The sequence below is a fragment of the Pezoporus occidentalis genome, unplaced genomic scaffold (genome assembly GCF_034315485.1).
Source record: "Pezoporus occidentalis ecotype Australia unplaced genomic scaffold, CSIRO_AGI_Poc_V1 ctg41, whole genome shotgun sequence".
NCBI lineage: Eukaryota > Metazoa > Chordata > Aves > Psittaciformes > Psittacidae > Pezoporus > Pezoporus occidentalis.
The window spans coordinates 2,345,742-2,368,063 of NW_026915736.1; the positions used below are offsets into that span (position 1 = coordinate 2,345,742).

A 22,322-nucleotide genomic window follows, 5' to 3' on the forward strand; every position below is an offset into this window, starting at 1 on the left:
AAATAACATCTGTCAGCTCCTTGCTAATGACAGGCTGTTTACTTGTTCTTAAATTTTGTTCTCTCTTTGTACGTCTTTTAGGTTATGTAATGTACACAGTCAAGGAGCTAATGAAATTTTTATTTACATGCTCTAACATGTGGAGCGCTATGCATTCAGAAGTTGAATATGCTTATGTAGCCTGTTTAGACAGGACAGCTTGATTGGTCCCTGCACAGGTGCTCTTCCAGTGTCTGTTGTTTAGTCATAGAAATGAAGCAGAAAAATATGCAATTGGATGGAGTGTAGAAATCTGTTCAATTATAAAAATAAAATAACAAAACATGATAATGATAAAGCAGTATTCCTGAGAAGTGGCGACTTGATACATCTTGGAGAAATCCGTTCTGCTCAGCCATAATGCATAAGGCTTTCTACAGCCCTAGAGAGTATGTTAATTCTGTCATGGTGCTGATTGTTTCCTTGCTATGGTTAGCAGATAAAAACAGTGACTTAAACCCTTTAATTTTAATGAAATTATTTAAAGATTTAAACATTAGAAATCATTTTACCAGCTCATGCTTATTATTTTGCTTTAATTTGATAAAGTGATTTTGCACAGATAACATGGCCTCTTTCCCAACTGCATTTAGAATTACACATTTTCTTGGGGTCCTTTTTCTGTAAGCTGATGCACTTTCAGATGTCTGTGCTGAAAAAGCCTTTTTTGATACCCTTGCTTAGGGAACACCATAAACCTAAATGTGGATTGATAATCAAACAACTGAGTTACGTGTTTTCCAGCAACACTGTCTTTTCACATACTGAAAGCTGACAGCCAGGAAAGCTAATGCTTTTTGTCTTATCTACATTTCTTCAAATTCAGTTTGATTTCAAACTGTGTCAGACTGCATGGCCTGAATCACACCAGTAGTTATGAAAATGCTATCTCACAGTACTCTTAAACTTGAATAAAAGTAGCATGCTTTTAAGCACTTGGTGGAAAAAAAAAAGTACTATGTAAGGGGAAAAAAGAATGTACTTTTTATAGATTTCTTAATACGTTTTAAAAGTATCTTCAGCATTGGTGCAGTTTTGTTTTGCAGTGGCTTAAGAATCTCTTTCAGTAAGCACTTGCTAGCTTTTATAACTGTAATTTGTATGTAGGTGTAGCAGCAGTTTGGCTCCTTTAAATCAGTGAGTGTGGAGACAGGCATCTGCAATGACCAGGATGGGCTTTCCTTTTGTCCTGATTACTGCTGGTGCTTCATGGAGTCCCTTCTTCTTCTAGGTAGTATTTTTGTAATCAAAGGAAAAGGATTTTTTTTTTTTTTTAAATACTGATTTATAAAAAAAGTAAAGGCAGGAAGTGCAGTATGATTTGCACAGTGAAGAACTGTGCTAACATGAGCAGACTTTTAAGCAGCTCTTTTATATAAAACTAGAACTGAGCAATAAAAAGTGATAGGAAGCTCATTTTTGTATATTTTCTTTTCTGTCTATCACTTTTTTCCCCAGTGGGTGGCAAAAAGGTTACTGTTAAAGAGAGGGAAATGACAACCATGATTTGAACTTGGAAGCCTCTTTAGGCAAGTCATGAATGTAGCTGAAAGTTGTATGTGACCAATACACTATCCAGATCTTTGACAGAAGTGCTCAACGTTCAGTTGTGGCTTATTTACTTGCCAAGCCATTTTCTGTGTTTATTTCAGCTTTTCTTGATGTGTTTTTTTCCTTTCCCTACAGCAATAAATGAACCATGGGCTTTATTCTTCTCATTTCTAAATGCAGAAATTTCAGTTGCTGAGAGTACAGGGTTAATTGCATGAAATTAGACATAGTCTGTTAATATGCTATGTAAGCTCTTTGTTTTAAATAAATGTTTAGATTTTATACATGGGTGTCAGGGAAGGAGTTTGGTAAAATATATCTTATGCAATGATACCAATGGAATTTTGTGCTTTGCTGTCTTAATATTGATGATACTCTCATACAAGTAGAACCTAATTCCTCTTTTCTGCAAAAAATATGTGGCATGAGATGACTTGGATTTATTTTCACCATTCTATGTGCTGTAATTCATTAGCTTTTAAAAATACTGAGTGTGAATCTAAGTAGTATCTGGTGTACTTATTAGGAGCTTTCTGATGAGCCATTAATTAATATGCCAGTAGATTGCAATGAAATATTAAATTGGATGCTAAGCCTGCTTACAGGTCTTTAACTTAGCAAACATGTAGACTGCTTAATACACACAGCACTTCTGTATGAATTATTACTGCAAAGGAAGGTACAGCTTGAATCTTGAAGTTTTTTTCTTTTTTAGTTGAGCTAGTACTGTGTTCTGTTGTTTGTTGATATACTGGAGCTGTAGTGAATTAAAATGAGGAAAGAGAAAAAGGTACAGAGCTTAAGCCAAGCTAGGCAACTTAAACCATAAAACATCTAGAAATGTAATTTTGTGATATGTTAAATGAGAAGTATTACATGCGTGTATTGTTGTTATGATACTGGGAGAGAAGTTGCTGTTTGTCTTAATAAGAGAAAATCCTTTCTGTTAGTCAAGTGGTAATAAAGACAATAATGCCATTTCACCAACAGTCTTAACAATACTAATCATGTTTAAAAAAGCCTTGCTACAATGCAAGTTAGAAGATAGATATCAACGCCTGTAAGTAGTGGCTAGTATACAGGTGTCTCTAGTGGTTTTTTCAAATGGTTTGTGTGATCTCCCAGATTACCAGTCTCAAAACAGATCCCCCCCCGCCCCCCCTGGAATGTGTGACCTTAACAAGCCAAGATCTTGTGAAGTCCTTGCTGGGATGAGATTAAAAGTGTGGCTTGCACTGGGGATTGCAAAAAATTAAAGTAATTTCTAAGACTTGGAATTCAGGCTCTGACTTTTGTGGAAGTGTTCTACTCCGTATTTTCAAGGAACACAAGGGGCATAGTAGAAAGGGTTGAGGGTATCTGTCATTGATTAGCATGTGATTATGTAGCGAGAATTCAGAAAATGGGTGACTCATCTTCATAACTTTGATATGTATCTCCAGTAACACTGGTGTGCTCAGCAGTGGTGGTTGAGTAAAAATACTCTGCATTCTGCTGTTGTGGCAGTAGTTGCAGACTTGCATACATGTGGCAGAGGAGCAATGCTTTGAAGTTAGTCTTAATAGGATTGCCATTTCTGATTCCAGTCAGTGGCGGCTTAGGTATGTGCCATACCAACACTACTTTTTACCCTTTCTTAAGGTGAAGCGTGGATACAGAGATACAGTGGGAGTGATTATAATCTTTCAGGAGTCCTGGTTTAAAGCAGTGCTCAGCTGCATTGTGGAGGCGTCTCTACATCTGTGAAAGAGTATAATCATCTAAGGGTTTTTTTTTTCTGTTGTTGTTGTTACTGAGAGAACTCTGAAAACTGAGCAAGGATATGACTTCTGTCTGGTAGCCAACTACAGCATATGCTCTTTTGGTTCTGGAGATAATATTGCTCCTTTGAGCTATGTACAGAAGACGGGGGGCTTTACTGCTTTTGCAGGTATCTGAATCAAATCCAGCATTGTTCTGTTTGTGTGCTGCAGCCCTCTGTCGAAAGCAATGGGAGTGCAGCAGCATGTGGCACAGGTCACCAAGGTGGACACAAACTATGAGCATGCTAGCAGAGCTGGGAGGTAATTGCCCCTTTTGAGTGGGACAGTTCAAAACAGGTAAAATCTGCTGGTTTTGTGTAGTTTTTAAGTGTGTTTCTTTTTCTAGAGGAATGTTTGACTAAAAAGTAGTTTTAAAATGGGAACAGGAAGGGATTGTATCTTGAAATGTGTCCAGCTATGGAACATGAGGTATTAGGTGTGACCTGCATAAAATAAGTTCTGCAATGCCTTTAATAGGTGGAAACCTAGAAATACAGATATGAATGTTGCCCCTACTTACTCCTTGTGGAGAATTCTCCTTTAGTCTTGAGCATTGGACAGTAATGAAAGGAGGTTTTTCCCTTTGGGAATCGAGTGCTTTGTTCAAAATGTAGCTCAGCAATTGAGCTAAAGAAGCATATATATTAGCTACCAGTAATAACACTTGTATCCCTTTTGCTGGATTCAAGGTACTAAATGGCAAGTTATTAAAATGCTACAAAAGTCTGTGTTGACATGGGACTAGGTACATCATTTCAATGTTTTTTTTTAAACATTGTACCAGTTCTGAGTGATAAAACGCTCCTCAGAATTCATAGATCAGCTGAAGGTGCTGCTACCCATTTATCAGGAAAATAGTAATCTGTAGAACATGCAAATTTTTCAGGAAGAATTGCTAATATCTGTGCCTGTTTCCTGTGTTTTGGTTAACTGTTAGTGTGTAGTAGGAGTAGTCTGAGGCCCTGAGACTCTCATGTGATTTAAGCACAAAGAATGTGGTGGGTGATGGAGTATGGGGCTGGAAGGTGTGACCCTGAGAAAAGGCACTTGGGAATATTGAAACATCTCCCAGCAGTGTTACGCTGTTGGATTTTATTATTTCTGAAATGCAGAAACAATAACTCAGTGATTCTCTAAAACTTTAGCATAAAAATTCAGGAGTTCTACCAACAACACAGATTTTTTTTTTTTTGTTCTTGTTTTGTTTTAAATTTGAATCACTGTTGAAAGTGATGAATGTTTTCTTGTCTGTGTCTTAAACGTGAAGCTTCAGAAGCCTCTTATCAAATTGGTCTTCTCATTGAATTGGCAAAGCTTTTATGTGTGGCTATGTATATTGTTGTATTTTGTTTGAGTTATAAAATAATCCTTAATATATTCCTTTTCTCCTTCTCTCTCATGAGAACTATTGAGTGGAGTCCATATAGTTCAACCTAGCGTTTTGGAGAATGCAGAAAATAAATTTCTGCCTCAGTGTGAGAGACTGAGTGGACTCCTGTTGTTGCTGAAAGTATTTATATCAGTTTGCATATCATTAGTTAGTACTTACTAGTCACCACATTTCTGACTGCCCTGGAGTAATGCACTTCTGCTGCTGTTGGTATCTTGTGATTCTCTTTGGCAACTCATTAAAATGAATAATTCTGTTGCATAACAGATCTTTTGTACTGCCTGCCTAATGTATTACCAAGGCAGGTTTTGTTGAAGTATGCATGGTATTTTGGTAGGACCCAAATTTTTGTACGTGAGAACTTCTGTTAATTTTTTTCATTGATACTCCAGTTTAACTGATAGTGGCTGGTACATATGGAAGTTGTAGCAACCGTTTCAGGTAACAGGAAACACCTGATATTTCTAATCCCTTCTGATAATGGAGTAAATGACAGGGTAGACCTTGTTCATGATGCCTATCCTGGAGCCAAATTTTCTAAAGCTGGAAAATAATATTTTTTTTTTTCCTCAAAAATGCTCTTTATGCTACCTAATGACATAGCCTAACGTCTTCACTGACGTCTGTTACAGATGCACTGTCATAAGTATCAACCTAAAATCAGTATTGTGTAAAACAATGCATACAACTATGTGCAGTTCTATATATGCACATAGAAGCTTTTCATTTAGACACGCACACATGTGTATTAGGTCATCAGTCAATAGAATAATCATGGGCATAAACATGTACTATGATGTTTTCCTTTAACCGTCTGCTGCCAAGTATTTCCATGGCAGCCAAGATGCTGTCCGTGTTCTGTCAAACTCTGCTTGTATATTAGACACACAAGAAGCTGCGGAAAGAATTGAGTGTTATAGTAATATCATTTATAGAAATGTCAATGTAGCCTAAAGGTAAATGGATGAGAAAATGAATCCAGAACAAGAAGAGTCTAGCCTATTAAAAATGTCATTGTTCAGAGGATGCTTTGTACCTTACAAATACTTCTGTGCTTCTGCGTTTATGGAAAATACAGACATATTCCACTTCTTCCCTCACCACAAATCTATAACCCAAATCCCTCAACTTGTAACTAATCAGAAACAATTTTGTAAGTGCCTGAATGTGATAATCTTGATTGTAAATTCAAGAGTTCTTGTCAAAGTAACAGTTTTTTCTTAATGCATATTCTGGGGAGTGTGGAGACTGCTATTACTGCAGAGTGTAAGAAGTACAGTAAAAAACTAAGATACAAGGTATTCTTGTCCTTCTGGCCACTACAGACACACAGTGACAATTTGTTGCTCTGATACCAATGCTTCAAGCATTGACTTCTTTGGTTTTGTTGAGACAAAATTCTTCAGTAACCACAGTCTTGTCTAGGCATACAAATCTACTATAAGCACTTAATTACTTCTTCATGTAGTTTGCCATGCAGCCTCTTAGTATCTTCTTTTATTAGGCCACTGTAACAATTCTTTAATTACTTTAAATAATTTACCTATATTCTAAGTATGGAGAAAAGCTCCAGTGCTTACATCAATGAGATGTTTGTACTAACTAGCTAGCTAAATTAATGTTATATATTCCTTAAGTGCTGTGGGTGAATGTTTCTCCTCCCTCTGCACGTTCTCTTTACAATACCATAAGCATTACAGTATCACATACAGATTACAGAAAACTGCACAGATTGCGCTGACTACAAAAAACCATGGATTATTGGACTCTTCTCTGGCTGTCTTGATTTTTTTTCTTAAAATGCATTCCATCATGCAGATAGCAAAGGTACAGCAGTTACCTTTCATATCTTTCCAGTCTTTTGTACTGTTTCTTCCTGTTCCATGGAAATTGGTCAAGAATCGGGTGGTTTTAGCTCATTTGTATTTTGTTCTCAAATCTAATGTACTGCTTAGTTTACAAAAAACTGTGATGACTGCCAAAGCAACATATGTGAGTGACATGAACAGCGTTGTAGTAAGCAGCTAGCTATACTAACATCTTAATTCATCACTCAGTATGGGAGAGTGGCAGTTTAGCATATAGCCAGTCTCTTCAGATGTTGGTTTGTTATTTCAGATATAGTTAGGGCAATTTAGTTCTTGCATTTGGGAAGTAGATCAGGCTTGTAAAGTGATTTCTTCTAGAGCTTTTTGCTAATTCTTTGGTGGTGTTCAGATCTCAAAGTTAGAGCCATACATGAATTAAAGTTCCTCCTTCTATGCTGTCAGAGAATGGGAAAATGGAAACATGAATTATTCACTAGGTATTGTAAAGACCCAGGTGCATTAAGGATGAATTGTTGAGCGATCTGTGAAATAATTCTGCATAAACTTCCGTAGAACAGGAACAGTATTTATAGAGGCAGAACCTATTGTTTGTTTAGAATTATAGCCCAATAGCTACTGAACTGGAATGTGGTTTGACTGTATGGTGAGAAAACTTAAGGCATAGTTCAACGATGCTATTTCCTTTTTCTTTTTTTTTGGGGGGGGGGGGGGGGGCTGTGTTTCTGATTATTAGAAAAGTGTTTCGTGTTCAAGTATCTTGGAATAAGAACTTGAGACTTACACTATGAAAAAAATTATTCTTCATTACTGAGGTTGTTGGACAAAATACATTTATTTGGGAAAGGAAATGGAAAATCTGGGAAAGGAAAAGGAAATCTGTATTTTTATATGATATATGAAGAATTAATTGAGCTTTACATAGATACTGTTAAAAAAAAAAGTTACATTCCCACTGTGAAAAAAACCTGAAAAGAAAGTGTATGCCTCTTGAGCTTACTTTCTCACAGAGATTTTAAGTAACCTGTGTAAGAACAGTAGAAAATGAGCAGTTCTATGTGGTGCTCTTTCAGTGGGACTGTTTCTGTAATGAAGGTTATAATTTTGCTTTGTTGATATTCAGTCTGGGCAGTCACTGACAGTACAAATATATGGATATTCCAACTAAATTTTGTGATATTACATGCTTTATTCATGCAGAAAGCAGATGTGGCTGCAATTTAAAGCTTAGCTAAAATGTTCTGTAATTGTTATGGAAATTAAACACCCCAAGGTGAGCAACTCTTCTGTGGGAAGACATCAATTCTATTTGAAAAATAAATTTAACAAACAAAACAAAACTCCCAAACCAACAAAAAAGAAAAAAAACCAACCCCCAAACAACTTCTTAAATCAAAAAACTTTGCTTTTTCATGTTAACAGAGGGATTGATCAGCTTATATATACTACATATACACATACACATACATATGCATATGCATATACATTCATATACATATATATTCAAATACACAAGAAATAGATATGTTTTTCAATATTTAAAAATTTCAAATAGATTTAAGAGAACAAGTAGACTAATGTTCTTTACTGGGTCGTGTTGGCATTAATTCTTTCTTTTTTAATTCTCAAGTTGGATAGTCCTAACTTTGTAGAGATCTAAGGAAGACTGTGGGGATTTGTGTCATAACTCCATGAAAACTGCTTGGTGTCTTTCCTAACCCCTGCCAAAAAGTCATTGTTTACATAGTCATGTTTCTGACTACTTTCCTTGCTGAAAAGCATTTGCTTGAGCACTGTGGGAGTCACCTCAAATGCTAAGCCACCAAGATGTTTAAAACAAAAGTGTGCTGAAGAGCACTGTCTCTATTGTTATTTTCCAAGTAGGCAAAGAGGATACCTCTACTGTTTTGCTTGGTGTTTCTCTGTGTGTGTCTTTTTCCCCTCCTCTCCCCATAGGCTTCACCTTCTTGTTTCTTTGCGCATCTGTAGGTTTCAGCAGAACTGGAGGGATATCATGCTCTTTGTGATGCTTTGCAGGCTTTCAGTTTGTGATTTTCTTCTGCCTAGCATCTCAATATTTCACAGCCTTTTTTCTTTTTTCCCTTTTTTGAGGGACTTAATCTTTTGCCTCATGGCAAAATGGATTTGTTTAGAAAAACTGTATGAACAGATTCCTAGGACACAGAGACTTTTTAATGTAAGACCCTGGGTTGAAAGCAACTGGTATGTGTAATATCCCCTTGAGGTAGGGAGACGTCATCATTCTATGGGATATGAAACAAATCTTGTGACATCAGTCAACTGTAGCCTGTATTGTGACTTCATACTTCTGATGCTGATGCTGTACGATGTATGTTCTATAAAGGGTAGTGTGTGTATTCCTGATATCTTTGCTACAAAGTGATGATGGTCTTTGGATTGCTCCACAAATTGCTCACTAATAATGTTATCTTTTCATGTGAGCATTATGTTTATTTTTGTACTACTATCGAGATTGTTTTACCTACCAGTTTTAATTATTTTCAATTTAATTTCTTTGTTTTTAGGTATACCATAAATGCTACCCTCCAGGAAGCCCTAGAAAGGTAAAACCTTAAAAATTCTGGTTTTGTTCATTCCCTAGGCTTACGTGCCAGTTTTTGTTGTGTTTTTATTCTGAATGTATTGATACAATACTGACCTCGCCACTGGAAAAAACAGAGAATGCTGTACTGTAAATCTTTGGGACTGTGATCTTTTTGAGCATTTGTAGAAAATGTGTTTATCTCCAGTCTTACATTTTTGTTTCCACTGCTTTGAAGCCTCTTCTAATTCATTTGTTTCTGTAAACATCTGTATTGTTGTTGTGCACTTCAGTGTTCCTTATCATAGATGTTGCTTCGTTTAGGTGAGCAAATAAACAGTAAGTCTTCACGTGAAATCACATGGAAGGCATTACCATTTAGGTTAGCTAGTTTACACATTTTTGATGTGACAAGAGCTTCCTGGTGGTCTTTAGACCACTTGCTACAAAATTTGCTTACTCTTAAAAAACAAAAATCTGTCAGTTATTTGAGTTTTGCTTACTTGTGGTTGAAACAATCTTGTTCCATGACTTTGGTTAGAAAATAACAGGTATGCAGACTTTAGAATTTAGCTATGTCCTCATGAGCTGACTCTTCAACTATGCATCACTTCAATGAGAAATTAAGATATGTTGTACTCTTATGCCTGTATTAGCAGTGTATAGTGCTGGCATATGAATCATATTTCTTTTCCCTCTAAAATACCACCCAAAACCTGCATGAGGAATTTATAGCCGTCAGATGTTACCAGCTGTGTACAGCTTCCTCCTATTTGTCTTGGTTTCAGTCCCGTAATGCTCTGGTGTATACCTTTTTATCTTGCATCAGGTTAGAATAAGGTAAACAACCAGATTCCAGGAAGTTTTGGACAGGAATGTGTTTGCTGCCACTGTCATTTTCTTTTCCTTCATCTGTTTGTTTTGTTGGTTTGTTGTTTTTTTTTTCCTCCTCTCTGGGTAGCTTTTATCTTAGATGTAGTCATCGAAAAAATTACAAGGCAAGACATTGCAGAGAGAATAATTCACTTTGTGTTAAGTTTTTCTGATTTTGTACTGCAGCTGGACAGTAGTTGTTCCTCCTGGTTGTTACTGTCATCTGTGGAAGCAACAGGGAGCACTGGGGATACTGGCGTCAGTTGTTTGAAGACCTGTGGTATCATCTATTCAGAACATTACACTGACTGCATATCTCAGCATTGTTTTTATTCCTCTACAGTGTAGAAATTCAACTTTCTGGATGTATAAAAAGTTGTTTAATAAAACAAATGCTTTTTATTGCTCACTTCTGTATTTTTCTTTTCCAGTAAAAGCATTTGGTAGAAACATATCCCTCCTAAGTGTCAGATTTGCTGGACCTTGTGACATGTTTGAAGTAGCTAATAGTGCAAAAAGGTTCAGTAGACAAATCACCCATTTTTCCATACTATGTTCTTGTGTTTTAAATAACAAGGTTTATAAATGCTTTGAATTTTGATATTACAAGCATTGTAATTTGTTGTCATCAAAACTACTGTGATACAATGGAGAACAACAGTCCTGAAACTGTCATCATCTTGGCAGAAATTTTTTTGATTATACTCACTTCCAAATCTTCCACATGGCTGAGCTAAGGTCTCACATTGACATTGTGACCAGTGACCAAGGACATGAACTGATACAGAAGTCTCTTGGCAACACCATTAGAACTTTAAAAGTGTAATAAATTAAAATAAAGCAGAAAATCTACACTGAAATTATAAGAGGGTAGAGAAGTAAATGGCTGAAGCTGGCACATTCTGCCTTTAATCCCTTTTCCTACTGGGACATCCTCAGATGGCCTTTGCTGAACTTAAGATATTTAATGGAAGAAGTGTGGCTTTTGGTTTTTAATCTTCTTGGGACTGGAAGACTCTTTGAGTGCTTTGGTAATCCACTGCCTATGAGAAAGGATGGAAGAAAGGGGAAAACCTTATTCTTTCTGTCAAGGCCAGTTGTCTAATTGTTTGATTCTATGGAACAAAGATTTTGATCTAAGAAACCTGAATTTAGCTGTTAGCTTTGGACCCGCTGAACTGCTATGTATTCAAGTTGTGCTGCTATTTCCCTGTTGGGTTGCACTCATACAACCTGAAACTGAACCCTGCCTTGCACGTGGTAGTGGTGGGGAAAGGAACGAACAGTGGGATTTTCCAGAAAACAGCAGGAAATATTCCTGTTCAGCTGAAAATTCTCTTCTTGCCTTTCCTGCTTATCCCCTCTTAGCACTGAACAGTGGTGACAGCTGGCTAGTAGCACACATAAAGGAAATCACCAAGCTGTAGTGACCAATGATGACCATGTTCCTTAAGTCTTGTATCCACATTGCCACCACATGTGAGGCCTTGGTGTTTTGTGCCTCCTGAGCTCTGTTGTAATATTTAGTTCCTATTTTTGTTCCTTTAAAGGCATAAAGTGTAGTTCGTATTTAAAGTATGCACTTAGATGCAATTGCACAAATATGTGAATTATGTTGTCTTAATAGCTGAGGCAAATACACGTTCCTTTAGATTTTGTCAGCAATAGTTTACATTAACAAATTAGTTGGTTTGTTTCGTTTTTTTTTGGTGATGAAAGGAAAATGGAATATAAAGACACAGTATATAAGGTGAAGTTTAAAAATATGTGAAGAATCCAAGAAATTGTGGAGAGCTAAACTCACTTTATTTCTTTACATTGTATATATTAAAAATATACTGACAGTCCTTGTCTGAAAATGTAATTGCTTTCTCTTCTGCTTGACATTAAGAATGTTCTTTTTATTGTTGTTCAGAAGGTTATTTCTTACTGTTATAGCTTTAACATGTCATGACTCAATCCAAATTCCAACATTTTACTTATTTCAAGAGCTTTGAACAAACTGATGTTTGAGACGAAAGCTTTTTTCATTACTTAAATTACGTATTTGTGTGGGATGGGAATCAGATGGCAGCATTTTAGAAATCTAGTTCACTGCTTCAGTCTTATGTGCCAGTTATCTGTCTGGACAGGACTTTGATATAAGGGCTTGGAAATTAAAGTCGGCATCTGTAGGCCTTTTTGTTTAAAGCTAAATTGAATTAATAGAAATAGCCAGAGGTAAGGACTGGAAAAAAACCCAAACCAAACTCTGAGGCTGAGACTCTCTCAGTTGGAAGACAATGGCGTAACACTAGGTCAATAGTGCACAACATGGTAGGTATGCAGTTGCAGGAGTTTTACAGAATTCATGTAGAATGATTAAGTACTCTTAACTGCGTCATAGAATCATAGAATAGTTAGGGTTGGAAAGGACCTTAAGATCATATAGTTCCAACTCCCCTGCCATGAGCAGAGACACATCACACTAAACCATGTCACCCAAGGCTCTGTCCAACCTGGCCTTGAACACTGCCAGGGATGGAGCATTCACAGCTTCCCTGGGCAACCCATTCCAGTGCCTCACTACCATTACACTAAAGAACTTCCTCCTTGTATCCAATCTAAACTTCCCCTGTTTAAGTTTTAACCCATTACCCCTTGTCCTATCACTACAGTCCCCAATGAAGAGTCCCTCCCAACATCCTTATAGGCCCCCTTCAGATACTGGAAGGCTGCTATGAGGTCTTCACGCAGCCTTCTCTTCTCCAGGCTGAACAGCCCCAAATTTCTCAGCCTGTCTTCATATGGGAGGTGCTCCAGTCCCCTGATCATCCTTGTAGCCCTTCTCTGGACTTGTTCCAAGAGTTCCATGTCCTTTTTATGTTGAGGACACCAGAACTAACCATCCATTACATGGTGTTTACTGATCCATGTACATGCAGTCCCTGATCCTTGAATTTTGGGTGTGCAAAACTTTTTTTAATCTTGCACCTAGCAGATGATGTTGGAGTAACTGAGGATCCTGTTGATCTCTTTGTGCAGGATTTTGTGGCATGCATGCATGCTCTCCATCCCTACCCCTCCAAAAATTTTTCAGGAAAATATGTTGACTTAAATGAAAACGTAGAATTTGGCTCTTATATTTTTCACTTAATGTCTTACAGCTACGATCTGTGCCTGGGAAATAGTTGGTCCCTCCTCCAAAATTTGATCTCCAGATAAGAATGACTTTTACTGTCAACCAGTTGGGAGGAAATAAAATAAAAATCAGTGTGTCAGCTTTGGTTCTTCAGCTGATACTTAAAACTGCTTATAGTAGTGTGCACTGTGCATTGACTTTTTAGCTATGTTCATATTTACCCTTGATGCACATCAAGATACACATCGGAAGTCTTCTGAGCTTCTCTATGAAGATTAAAATATAATGTTGACTGCACAGCAAATGGATGAATGTCAAGTGAACTCTGTCTTGTTTGCTACCCTTCTTGTGCTTATGCTTATTAGAAATTCCAGGATATTATTTTAACACAGAGGGTGTTCACATGTTTCTATACAGAAAAAAATACACTTAAGTTTCTCAGTTGTAAAAATAAACCTTTATTTTGTAAACCATAAAGTTCTAAGCAGAGCACTGCAGTCAAAAGACAAAGGTGTACTGATTGGTAGGTCGTAGAGACAAGGTTAAGGATTTAGATTTAAAAATCTTGAGCCTCACTTGATGTAAAAAGGACAATTTACATAAACATTTTACAAAATTGTACGTAAATCAAATGTGTGAGAACTGGGACAGGTGAAGCGTAATTTGGATGCAATGTGCTAGGTGGTAGAGCATGAGAATGTTCCACAATTGTGTATTTTTAAACAGCACATCATAATAGGGATTTCCAATTTTAGTTTTGTCTGCTGTATAAATGTGAAAACTCATAACCATGTGTGGAGTAAGCTTTTCTTTCCCTTCTTCTGGAATACAAACCAGTATGCTAGTACAGTTATTTTTGGCAGTTGAATATTGCTTTAGCTAGGAACCTATTATACATGCTTCCTTTTAAAACATTGTCATAAATACTTAAATCGTAATAATGGTTCTCAGCAAGACAGATTGTTCTTTCAAGTTTTAGTTAGATCAGTTTTGTCTTACTACATGCAAACAGACAATAAAATAGTAAATACAAAGAAAAATCACTAAAGTCCTTTGATAATCAAGTACCACAGAAATGGTAGCAGTAGTTATCAATAACATCAGCAATCGGTAAAATCATACCTATTTAATTTCTCCTATTATCAGTGAACTGTGTGTTTTGGGGTTTCTTACTTACTCAACTTCTTTTAAGTTAACTGTTTTCTATTGATTGTTACTTTATGTATTCTCATTACTTTTTTTTTTTCCTCAGTAGAAGAGTGGTGAGTTTAGTTGATAATACTTTTTCCTTTTCAAGCAAATTACATTTTTTGACATTTTCTGTTCTAATTAGACACACACACACACAAAGTTTTTTCTCAATGTAGCAATTTTATATGCAGAGGGCTGGGAAGAAGATTTGGTTCCAACCTTATGTTTTTCTGACTTCTAAAGTGACAAGCCAAAATGATGCCTCGGTAGAAGATGGCAAGCCTTTTGGGCATATCTCCAAACTTTCCATTATGCGATTGCTATGTTAAATCTGGACAGAACCTGTTGGAGGCAATAAATGAAATGTCACTTCAAGTAATAGCTACTAACAGAAACAATCATCTAAGGACAAGGAAAAGTCCTGCACTCAAGTAACCATTCTATTTCATAGAATCATAGAATAGTTAGGGTTGGAAAGGACCTTAAGATCATCTAGTTCCAACCCCCTGCCATGGGTAGGGACACCTCACACTAAACCACGTCACCCAAGGCTCTTTCCAACCTGGCCTTGAACACTGCCAGGGATGGAGCATTCACAACTTCCCTGGTCAACCCATTCCAGTGCCTCACCACCCTTACAGTAAAGAACTTCCTTCTCATATCCAATCTAAACTTCCTGTTTAACTGGTTACCCCTTGTCCTGTCAGTACAGTCCCTAATGAACAGTCCCTCCCCAGCATCCCTATAGGCCCCCTTTAGATACTGGAAGGCTGGTATGAGGTCTCCACGCAGCCTTCTCTTCTCCAGGCTCAACAGCCCCAACTTCCTCAGCCTGTCTTCATACGGGAGGTGCTCCAGCCCCCTGATCATCCTCATGGCCCTCCTCTGGACTTGTTCCAACAGCTCCATGTCCTTTTTTATGTTGAGGACACCAGAACTGCACACAATACTCCAGGTGAGGTCTCACGAGAGCAGAGTAGAGGGGCAGGATCACCTCCTTCGACCTGCTGGTCACTCTCCTTTTGATGCAGCCCAGGATACGGTTGGCTTTCTGGGCTGCGAGCGCACACTGAAGCTGGCTCATGTTAATTTTCTTATCGACCAACACCCCCAAGTCCTTCTCCACAGGGCTGCTCTGAATCTCTTCTCTGCCCAACCTGTTGCTGTGCCTGGGATTGCTCCAACCCAGGTGTAGGACCTTGCACTTGTCATGGTTAAACTTCATGAGGTTGGCATCAGCCCACCTCACAAGTGTGTCAAGATCCCTCTGGATGGCATTCCTTCCCTCCAGCGTATCAACTGAACCACACAGCTTGATGTCATCGCCAAACTTGCTGAGGGTGCACTCAATCCCACTGTCCATGTCAGCATCTTTGATATGGACATGAACAAGACCGGTACCAACACTGATCCCTGAGGGACAGCAGTCGTTACTGGTCTCCAGCTGGGCATTGAGCCATTGACCGCAACTTTACCAACATCAAGAGTTTAAACAAGAAATGAAGTAAACTAGGGAATTATGCCTGAAGCTTCTGGGGTGGTGGTCACTTTTTTGAAGCTGTCTGCTTTGGAAATGCTGTTGATTTTGTTCTTCTTGTATATAAAAATCATCCTGTTTTCTAACATCCTGCCAGTAGCAGAACTGCCTGACTTCTTTGGAGCAGAAAATGGGGAAGTTTTCTGCTGAAGCATAGAGAAGAAGCTTTTGTGATAGGAGGTGTAACTTTTATTGGAAATCTTTTCTGGTCAGGTCAGAACTGTGGAAGGATTTCATCCCTTCCTGCTGTTCCTCAAAGACAAAGGTGAGCAGTAAGATTGCTAGTAATCCAGAGTTTGAGAAACTGAAGGAGCATGGCCCAGAGGGATTTAGCAGAGGATGAACCAAAAGTATTGGAAGCCATGAAGGGGGAGTTCAAATTGTAACTGCTTGGCAATGGTAATGTGACCACAGGATGATCTGTAGTGGAGGGCAAGAAGGTCCTCTTGCAAAAGGAGTTGAACTGGCTGGAAGCTAGAATACTAAACAGAGCAACTCCCTGTAGAGAAGTGAAGTCTCCTTTGCTGATGAGAGAAGAATCATCTACAACATTGTCTTGTAATGATCATGTAATGACAGTACTTGGCAACTGGTATTAAGGAATGAACCCAGCACTAGACTGAGATGTCCCATGGCAACGCTCACAGGATTGGTGCTGATGCAAATATATATGAGGAATTGGCTTTTGATACATTTTGCAGGTTCCTTGTAGAAGTGCTTATGGCGGTAAAACTGTCCAATGCATTGTTTGTCCCATTTTGTTTTTTTTATTTTTATTTAAGCACAAACCTGTGTTCAAGTCTCTTCCAGGGGTGCCATAAAAATTTCCCAAGACCTGGAAGATATGGAGTATGGGATAAAAGGAACGGGTTAGGCTGTTTGGAAGCTAAACTCAGAAAAAGTAATCATGCTGTGTTAAATGGGTGAGGATGGTAAGAAAGACCTTGGAAGCAGAAAACATGGAAAGAAAGAAACTGAGGGTAACATTAGACTAGAAAGTGAAAAAGCAACTGTCAAAAGACAGTAGAAGACACTATCTGAATTAGGGTGGGTGCTAGCAGTGTGAGAATGAATTAGCTGTTATGTTACACAGAATGAGATTGAGACCAAAAATGGAAGTGAGCAGGTGCTCATGTGTCCTTAGAATGAAATTAAATGGGAGTTCTGAAAGGGAAGTCTTGAAGCTCTCAAAACTGCAAGGAAGAGAGGAAGAAGAAGCTGAAAAGTGGATAGGTGGAGAAATTGAGACAAAATCATGAGTGTTTCAAGGTAGGATGGATGATCCCAGAGGCCGGTATGCGTGCAAAAGGCAGATACGTGAGCAAGGTGGCAGGGTGGAAGAAGCTGATGTGTACATATAGAAGGCATATACGGAAGAGTTGGGTGAAAATGGGGGGGTTCATGTCAAAATTCACAGGCCAGTATAAGGTTTCAATGGTTGTACTGAGAGGTAAAACATTCCACACACAAATCTGGAAGAGGCATGTGAAGTGATGGAAGAGAGAGTGGCAAGTAACAGTAGTTCAAAGTGAAAATGAAGGAGAGTGATGTGGAGGAAGAGCAAAAGGAAAAAGTGACAAAGTTTCTTTTAAGCTGCTTTTGCAAAGAATAGAATGTTCACTATGCAGCAATAAAAACTGAGATGCCAAATATAACTCCATATGCATATAATGGAATTGGATAAGCATAACAAAGTGAAAGATGGGATTGTACATTGAGAGTAATTCATACAGTCATGGAATAGTTTAGGTTGGAATGGGCCAAGGAAGATCATCTAGTTCCACCCCCCACCATGGGCAGGGACACCTTCCACTAGACCAGGTTGCTCAAAGCCCCATCCAACCTGGCCTTGAACACTTCCAGAGATGGTACAGCCACAGCTTCTCTGGGCAGCCTGTTCCAGTGCATTTGCCCTTTTGATTTCATGAGGTTCGCGTGGGCCCACCTCAAGCCTGTTAAGGTCCCTCTGGATGGCATCCCTTTCTTCCAGTGTGTCAACCATACCACACAGCTTGGTGCCATCAACAGACTTGCTGAGTGTTCAATCCTTCTGTTGATGTCACCAACAAAGATGTTGAACAGCTCTGGTCCCAGTACTGACCCCTGAGTAACACCACTCATCACTGGTCTCCACTTGGAGATTGAGCTGTTGACCACAACTCTTTGAGCATTACTATCCTGACAATTCCTTATATACTGAGTGGTCCATCTGTCAAATCCATGTCCCTCTAATTTAGAGGAAAGGATGCTGTGTGGGACAATGTCAAATGCTTTGCACAAATCCAGTTAGGTGATGTCAGTTGCTCTTCCCTTATCCACCGGTGGTATAATCCCATCGTAGAAGGCCACCAGATTTGTCAGGCATGATTTGCCTCTCATGAAGCCGTGTTGGCTGTCACTAAGCAAATCCTCACTGTCCATGTGTCTTAGCATGTTTCCCAGAGGTTCTGCTCCATGATCTTGCCAGGCACTGATCAGTTACTCTATCTGTGCTCGGCATGATAGAATTATCCCATCAGATGGTAAGCTGTTACAGAAAGTGAACAGTGCTGTCCTTAATTTTTAAATTACAAAAAAATATTGACAGCTTGAAACAGCGATAGCTAATTCTTGCAGCTTGAAACTGAATTGTTATGTAAATTGGAGTTATTTCTGTGCTTAAAAAGTGTTACATACACTGCATGTGCTTCAGACTTTTCTTTAAACATTTGCTAATAATAATAATATCTTCATGAAGCATTTATGGTGTGCCTGGAGTTTAATAATCAGATGGGGCAAATCAGCTCACTTGGTCAGCCATTAAGACTTTGAAAATGGACTTCTTAACAATTCTAGGTAATGGTCATTCATATTTGCATGCTATAGTAATGAAAGTTAAACTGCTTTTCTGGCTATCAGAATTGTATAAATAGAAGCTGAAACTTGTTCTGAAGAACAAGGTCACATGCAGCTACTGAAATATGAACCTTATTAACACAGCATATGGGAAGCTGCTCCTGCTAATGTCTCCTGTTCTCAGAACAAGTATTGATATTGTTGTTGAAGGCTCCTGTGGTCCTCCTTGCAGCGAGAAGATGCTACAAGTGTTGCTATATAAATAATACGGAAATAACATGTAAGAATTTGTCCTTAGAAAAAGCCAAAGGGCATGTTTACTGAGCTGGAAAGATTCTTTGAGCAGGAATGCTAGTTAGTGGGCCGCAGCATAATATCAAGGGAGCAGGATTATTTATTTTTTTCTTGTAATGACCCCCCTCAATCATTAGGGCTTAACTAGTGACTGCAATGAAAATTAATACTAAAACAAATTGTGTTAAGGTCAAAGTCAGGGCTTTCAGTCTTTTCATGCAGTTGTTTCTCCTGATTAGACTAAGAACATAAACTAAACCTTTTACTGAGATTTTCATTTGACATTTCTACTTTTTTTTGGTGAGATCAAAGCTCCTATTGAGGGCCTGATTCTCTTGAGAACTTTCAGGTTAATGATAGCATCATTCAAAAATGTGAATAGAGGCAAGAAAAATAGGGAAATAAATTTAAGAACTTACTTGATTCATCATTATTATAGTGAAAATGATATCTGTAGGTCTCTTAATGGTCTCTGGCAGTTTCAGTTGATGGATGGAAAGAGCTTTTTTTTTGCTCTAAGATGCTTCCATGGATATAATAATTCACCTACTTTTGAGCTGGAAAAACTTCATGCTAGCTTCCTGGATTTAAAGTTTTAGAAAAGTCGTGTTTGTTTTGAGGAAACTAATTCTGAATCTGAAAGTTGACCAAATGTGGGGGGGTTTTAAGTTGCAAAGCTAAACATCCTTAGAGAAGGAGGCTGTTTATAATAGTAGTGGGAAGTGAGCACACCTGTTTGGTTTAACAAGGAAATACTGGACAGCACTAAAGTTTAGCAGTTCAACTGTGTTGGTTTTGCAAACTCAGTCTACATTGATGGTGTTCGAACTAATACCGGTGTTTTCATTTATGTAATCGTATAGGTCACTTGCACTGTGAATTGCAGCTTTTTAATAGTTTTGACTAGGAAGCTGAAAATTATGCTCACACATGCCCTAGGCACCCTTGTGACTTACCTATGGTGGAAAATGATGCTAAATGTGGTGGGAAAATGCTGTTTGGAGGCTAGAGGAGCAGATCTTTTGGAATATTGCATGTTTGAATCCTGTTTGGTATGGCTAAGGAGGTGCAGGCAGTTACATTTGTTAGCAGTTCTTCATACAGAAGCAAGATAGTGTAAAACCCTTGGAGGCAAAAAAGCAAAGGATCCTGAGATGGGGAGAAAGAAAAAGCCTTTCAGCTTCTTGCTTACCTTTCCAGTCAGTTTCCTTTTCTTATTTGGGAGATGGTGGTTGTTGTGTAACTCCTTTAGCAGACCTTTGACTTCTACTAGCCCACTGAGGGCTTAGATGATGCATATCATCCTCATGTTCAGTTTTGTTTTCCTTTTTCTGTACTTTGGAAAAGTGCCTGTTCTTCCAGCAGCTCCTCTTAGACCAGTACGATTGGAACTGCTAATGGGAGCCTGAAAAGAGAAGATGTGAGTACCAGCTTAAGAATGATGTCTGGATAAACAAACAAAAACTCCTAATGAAAACAACAACAAAGAAAGTGCTGAAGTGTGTTTGTCTAGTGCTTATAAGCATCAAGAGCTGCCTTACAGAAGGCTAACAATGCTGCAAATGGTGTGTAATTAAACAAAAGTGTGATGAAATAATGTATAGGCTAAAAGAATATACTCAATGGTGCCAATGGAGGAAAGTTCTTCCTGGAAGAGTGCTTCTATTTGACTTAGGACTGTCACTGCAGAAAATTTCCAAGAGAGCTTCATGTGCTTATCCCTTGGATAATTGGTGAGCACTGAAAAGTATTTGACTGAACATTGTAAACAGTAAAGTAAAATACACTTTCAAGTGCTAGGGGAAAGAATATGTTCCATTGTGTACGATTGTGTATGAGAAAATAAACAGTGTTTTTACGTGGAAATTCCTGACCAGAAGGGGTTTCCTTTAACATCTCTTTGTGCCTCGGTGTTAGTTTATCTACTGTGTTGTTACCTAGCATTTGCAGCAGAGATATTCAAGTTTTCTTTAACCCTGAACATATTTTGAAACAGGAGGTAATTATCCCTTAATAGGACAGTGAGTTGACAGTGAGTTGGCAATGGGATTGTAAGAACTGGTTCTGTGACCTTTTCCTGCCTCAGATTTTGGCTATGCTGCTGTATACTTTCAGGTATTTTCTAAAAGGAATGCTGGATTCTTTTCAGAGACTGCAGAGTCTGGAATCCCAGCAGTAAGGTTTCTGGGTGCGTAAACCAATAATGCATCAATATTACTTAATGTCAGTTTTGATCACTGACACTTAAATAATACAATATCATGAAGGGTACTTTGAAACTGTATCCTCCTTATTCTACTCTCTTGGAGAGATCTGAATTGTAACTACTCTACAGGGATTGTGCTATTTATTTATTTAGTTAGTTAGTTATAATTCTTTGGCATAATTTACAAGGCTCATTGAATCCTGTGGTGCTCAGTTGTATTTTTAAATTCTTCCTCTATGTTAAAATAACAGTATTTTTCAATGTTTGTAATCTTACAGATTAATCTGAAATGAAAAATAGCTCAAACAATTAAAAAGAGCTGTTCAGCAGCAACAGGGTTTATTTCTTGTGTGTGGATAATGTGAGAGGAGATATTCCCCAGGGACTTTCTTCTGCAGCCTCATGCTCTATGGTTTTTGTTTCTGAATAGCTTTTCAGCTGTATTCAGCAAATTTTTTGAGTACTTGAATATAAGCATTTCTGGAAGAGGGCAGGCTGTACATTAAAAGCACAGCACAGGTAAGCTTCTTTCCAATAGCCTGGCAAAGCTATCATTCAGTGTCCCTTTAAGTTGTCTAACTCATGTCATAGCCATAATATTTGCTAGATGTGAATCATTACAAGTTGTTCATTTGTGTTCTGTGCAAGCTGGTTCATGGTTTCAGGAAAACAAGTTTATTTTCTTTTTCTGCTGTTTACATTCACTGACACTAAGCATTTCTGCAATATCGCTGTAGAAGTTGCAGATGTGGAACTCTAGGCCTTAAGTGCACATTAAGCATCTTTGCATATGTAAGCTTTATATGTCATAATGACAAAGTACATCTTAACGTTTTAGCTATTTAAATGGTGACTTCTTTCTCCCACTCATTTTTCAGCTGAGGAGAGGAATAGGAAAATATACTTGGGATAAAGAGGACATTTTAGTGATAATCATCCTTTACTGACTGTTTTCCTTCCAGTTTTTTGGATCTGTCCAAATATTAAGGGTCTTTCTTTGATTTTTTTCCTTAGTATTTCCTAATTTGCAAAATCTGAAATTTTCATCATAAGGATTAAATGAACACTAGTTTTTCTTCCTGTTGTGCATCTCT

The 22,322-nt window shown here is 38.0% G+C and overlaps 1 protein-coding gene across 1 annotated transcript in view; it reads left to right on the plus strand.

Annotated features, from left to right (window-relative positions):
- Nucleotides 1-22,322, plus strand: part of ANK3 (ankyrin 3) — a 379,098-nt gene that overhangs the window by 38,131 nt on the left and 318,645 nt on the right. The window contains exon 2 of the mRNA XM_062634017.1: nt 9,155-9,193. Coding sequence (XP_062490001.1) covers nt 9,155-9,193 — 39 coding nt within the window. The remainder of the gene's footprint in view (nt 1-9,154; nt 9,194-22,322) is intronic.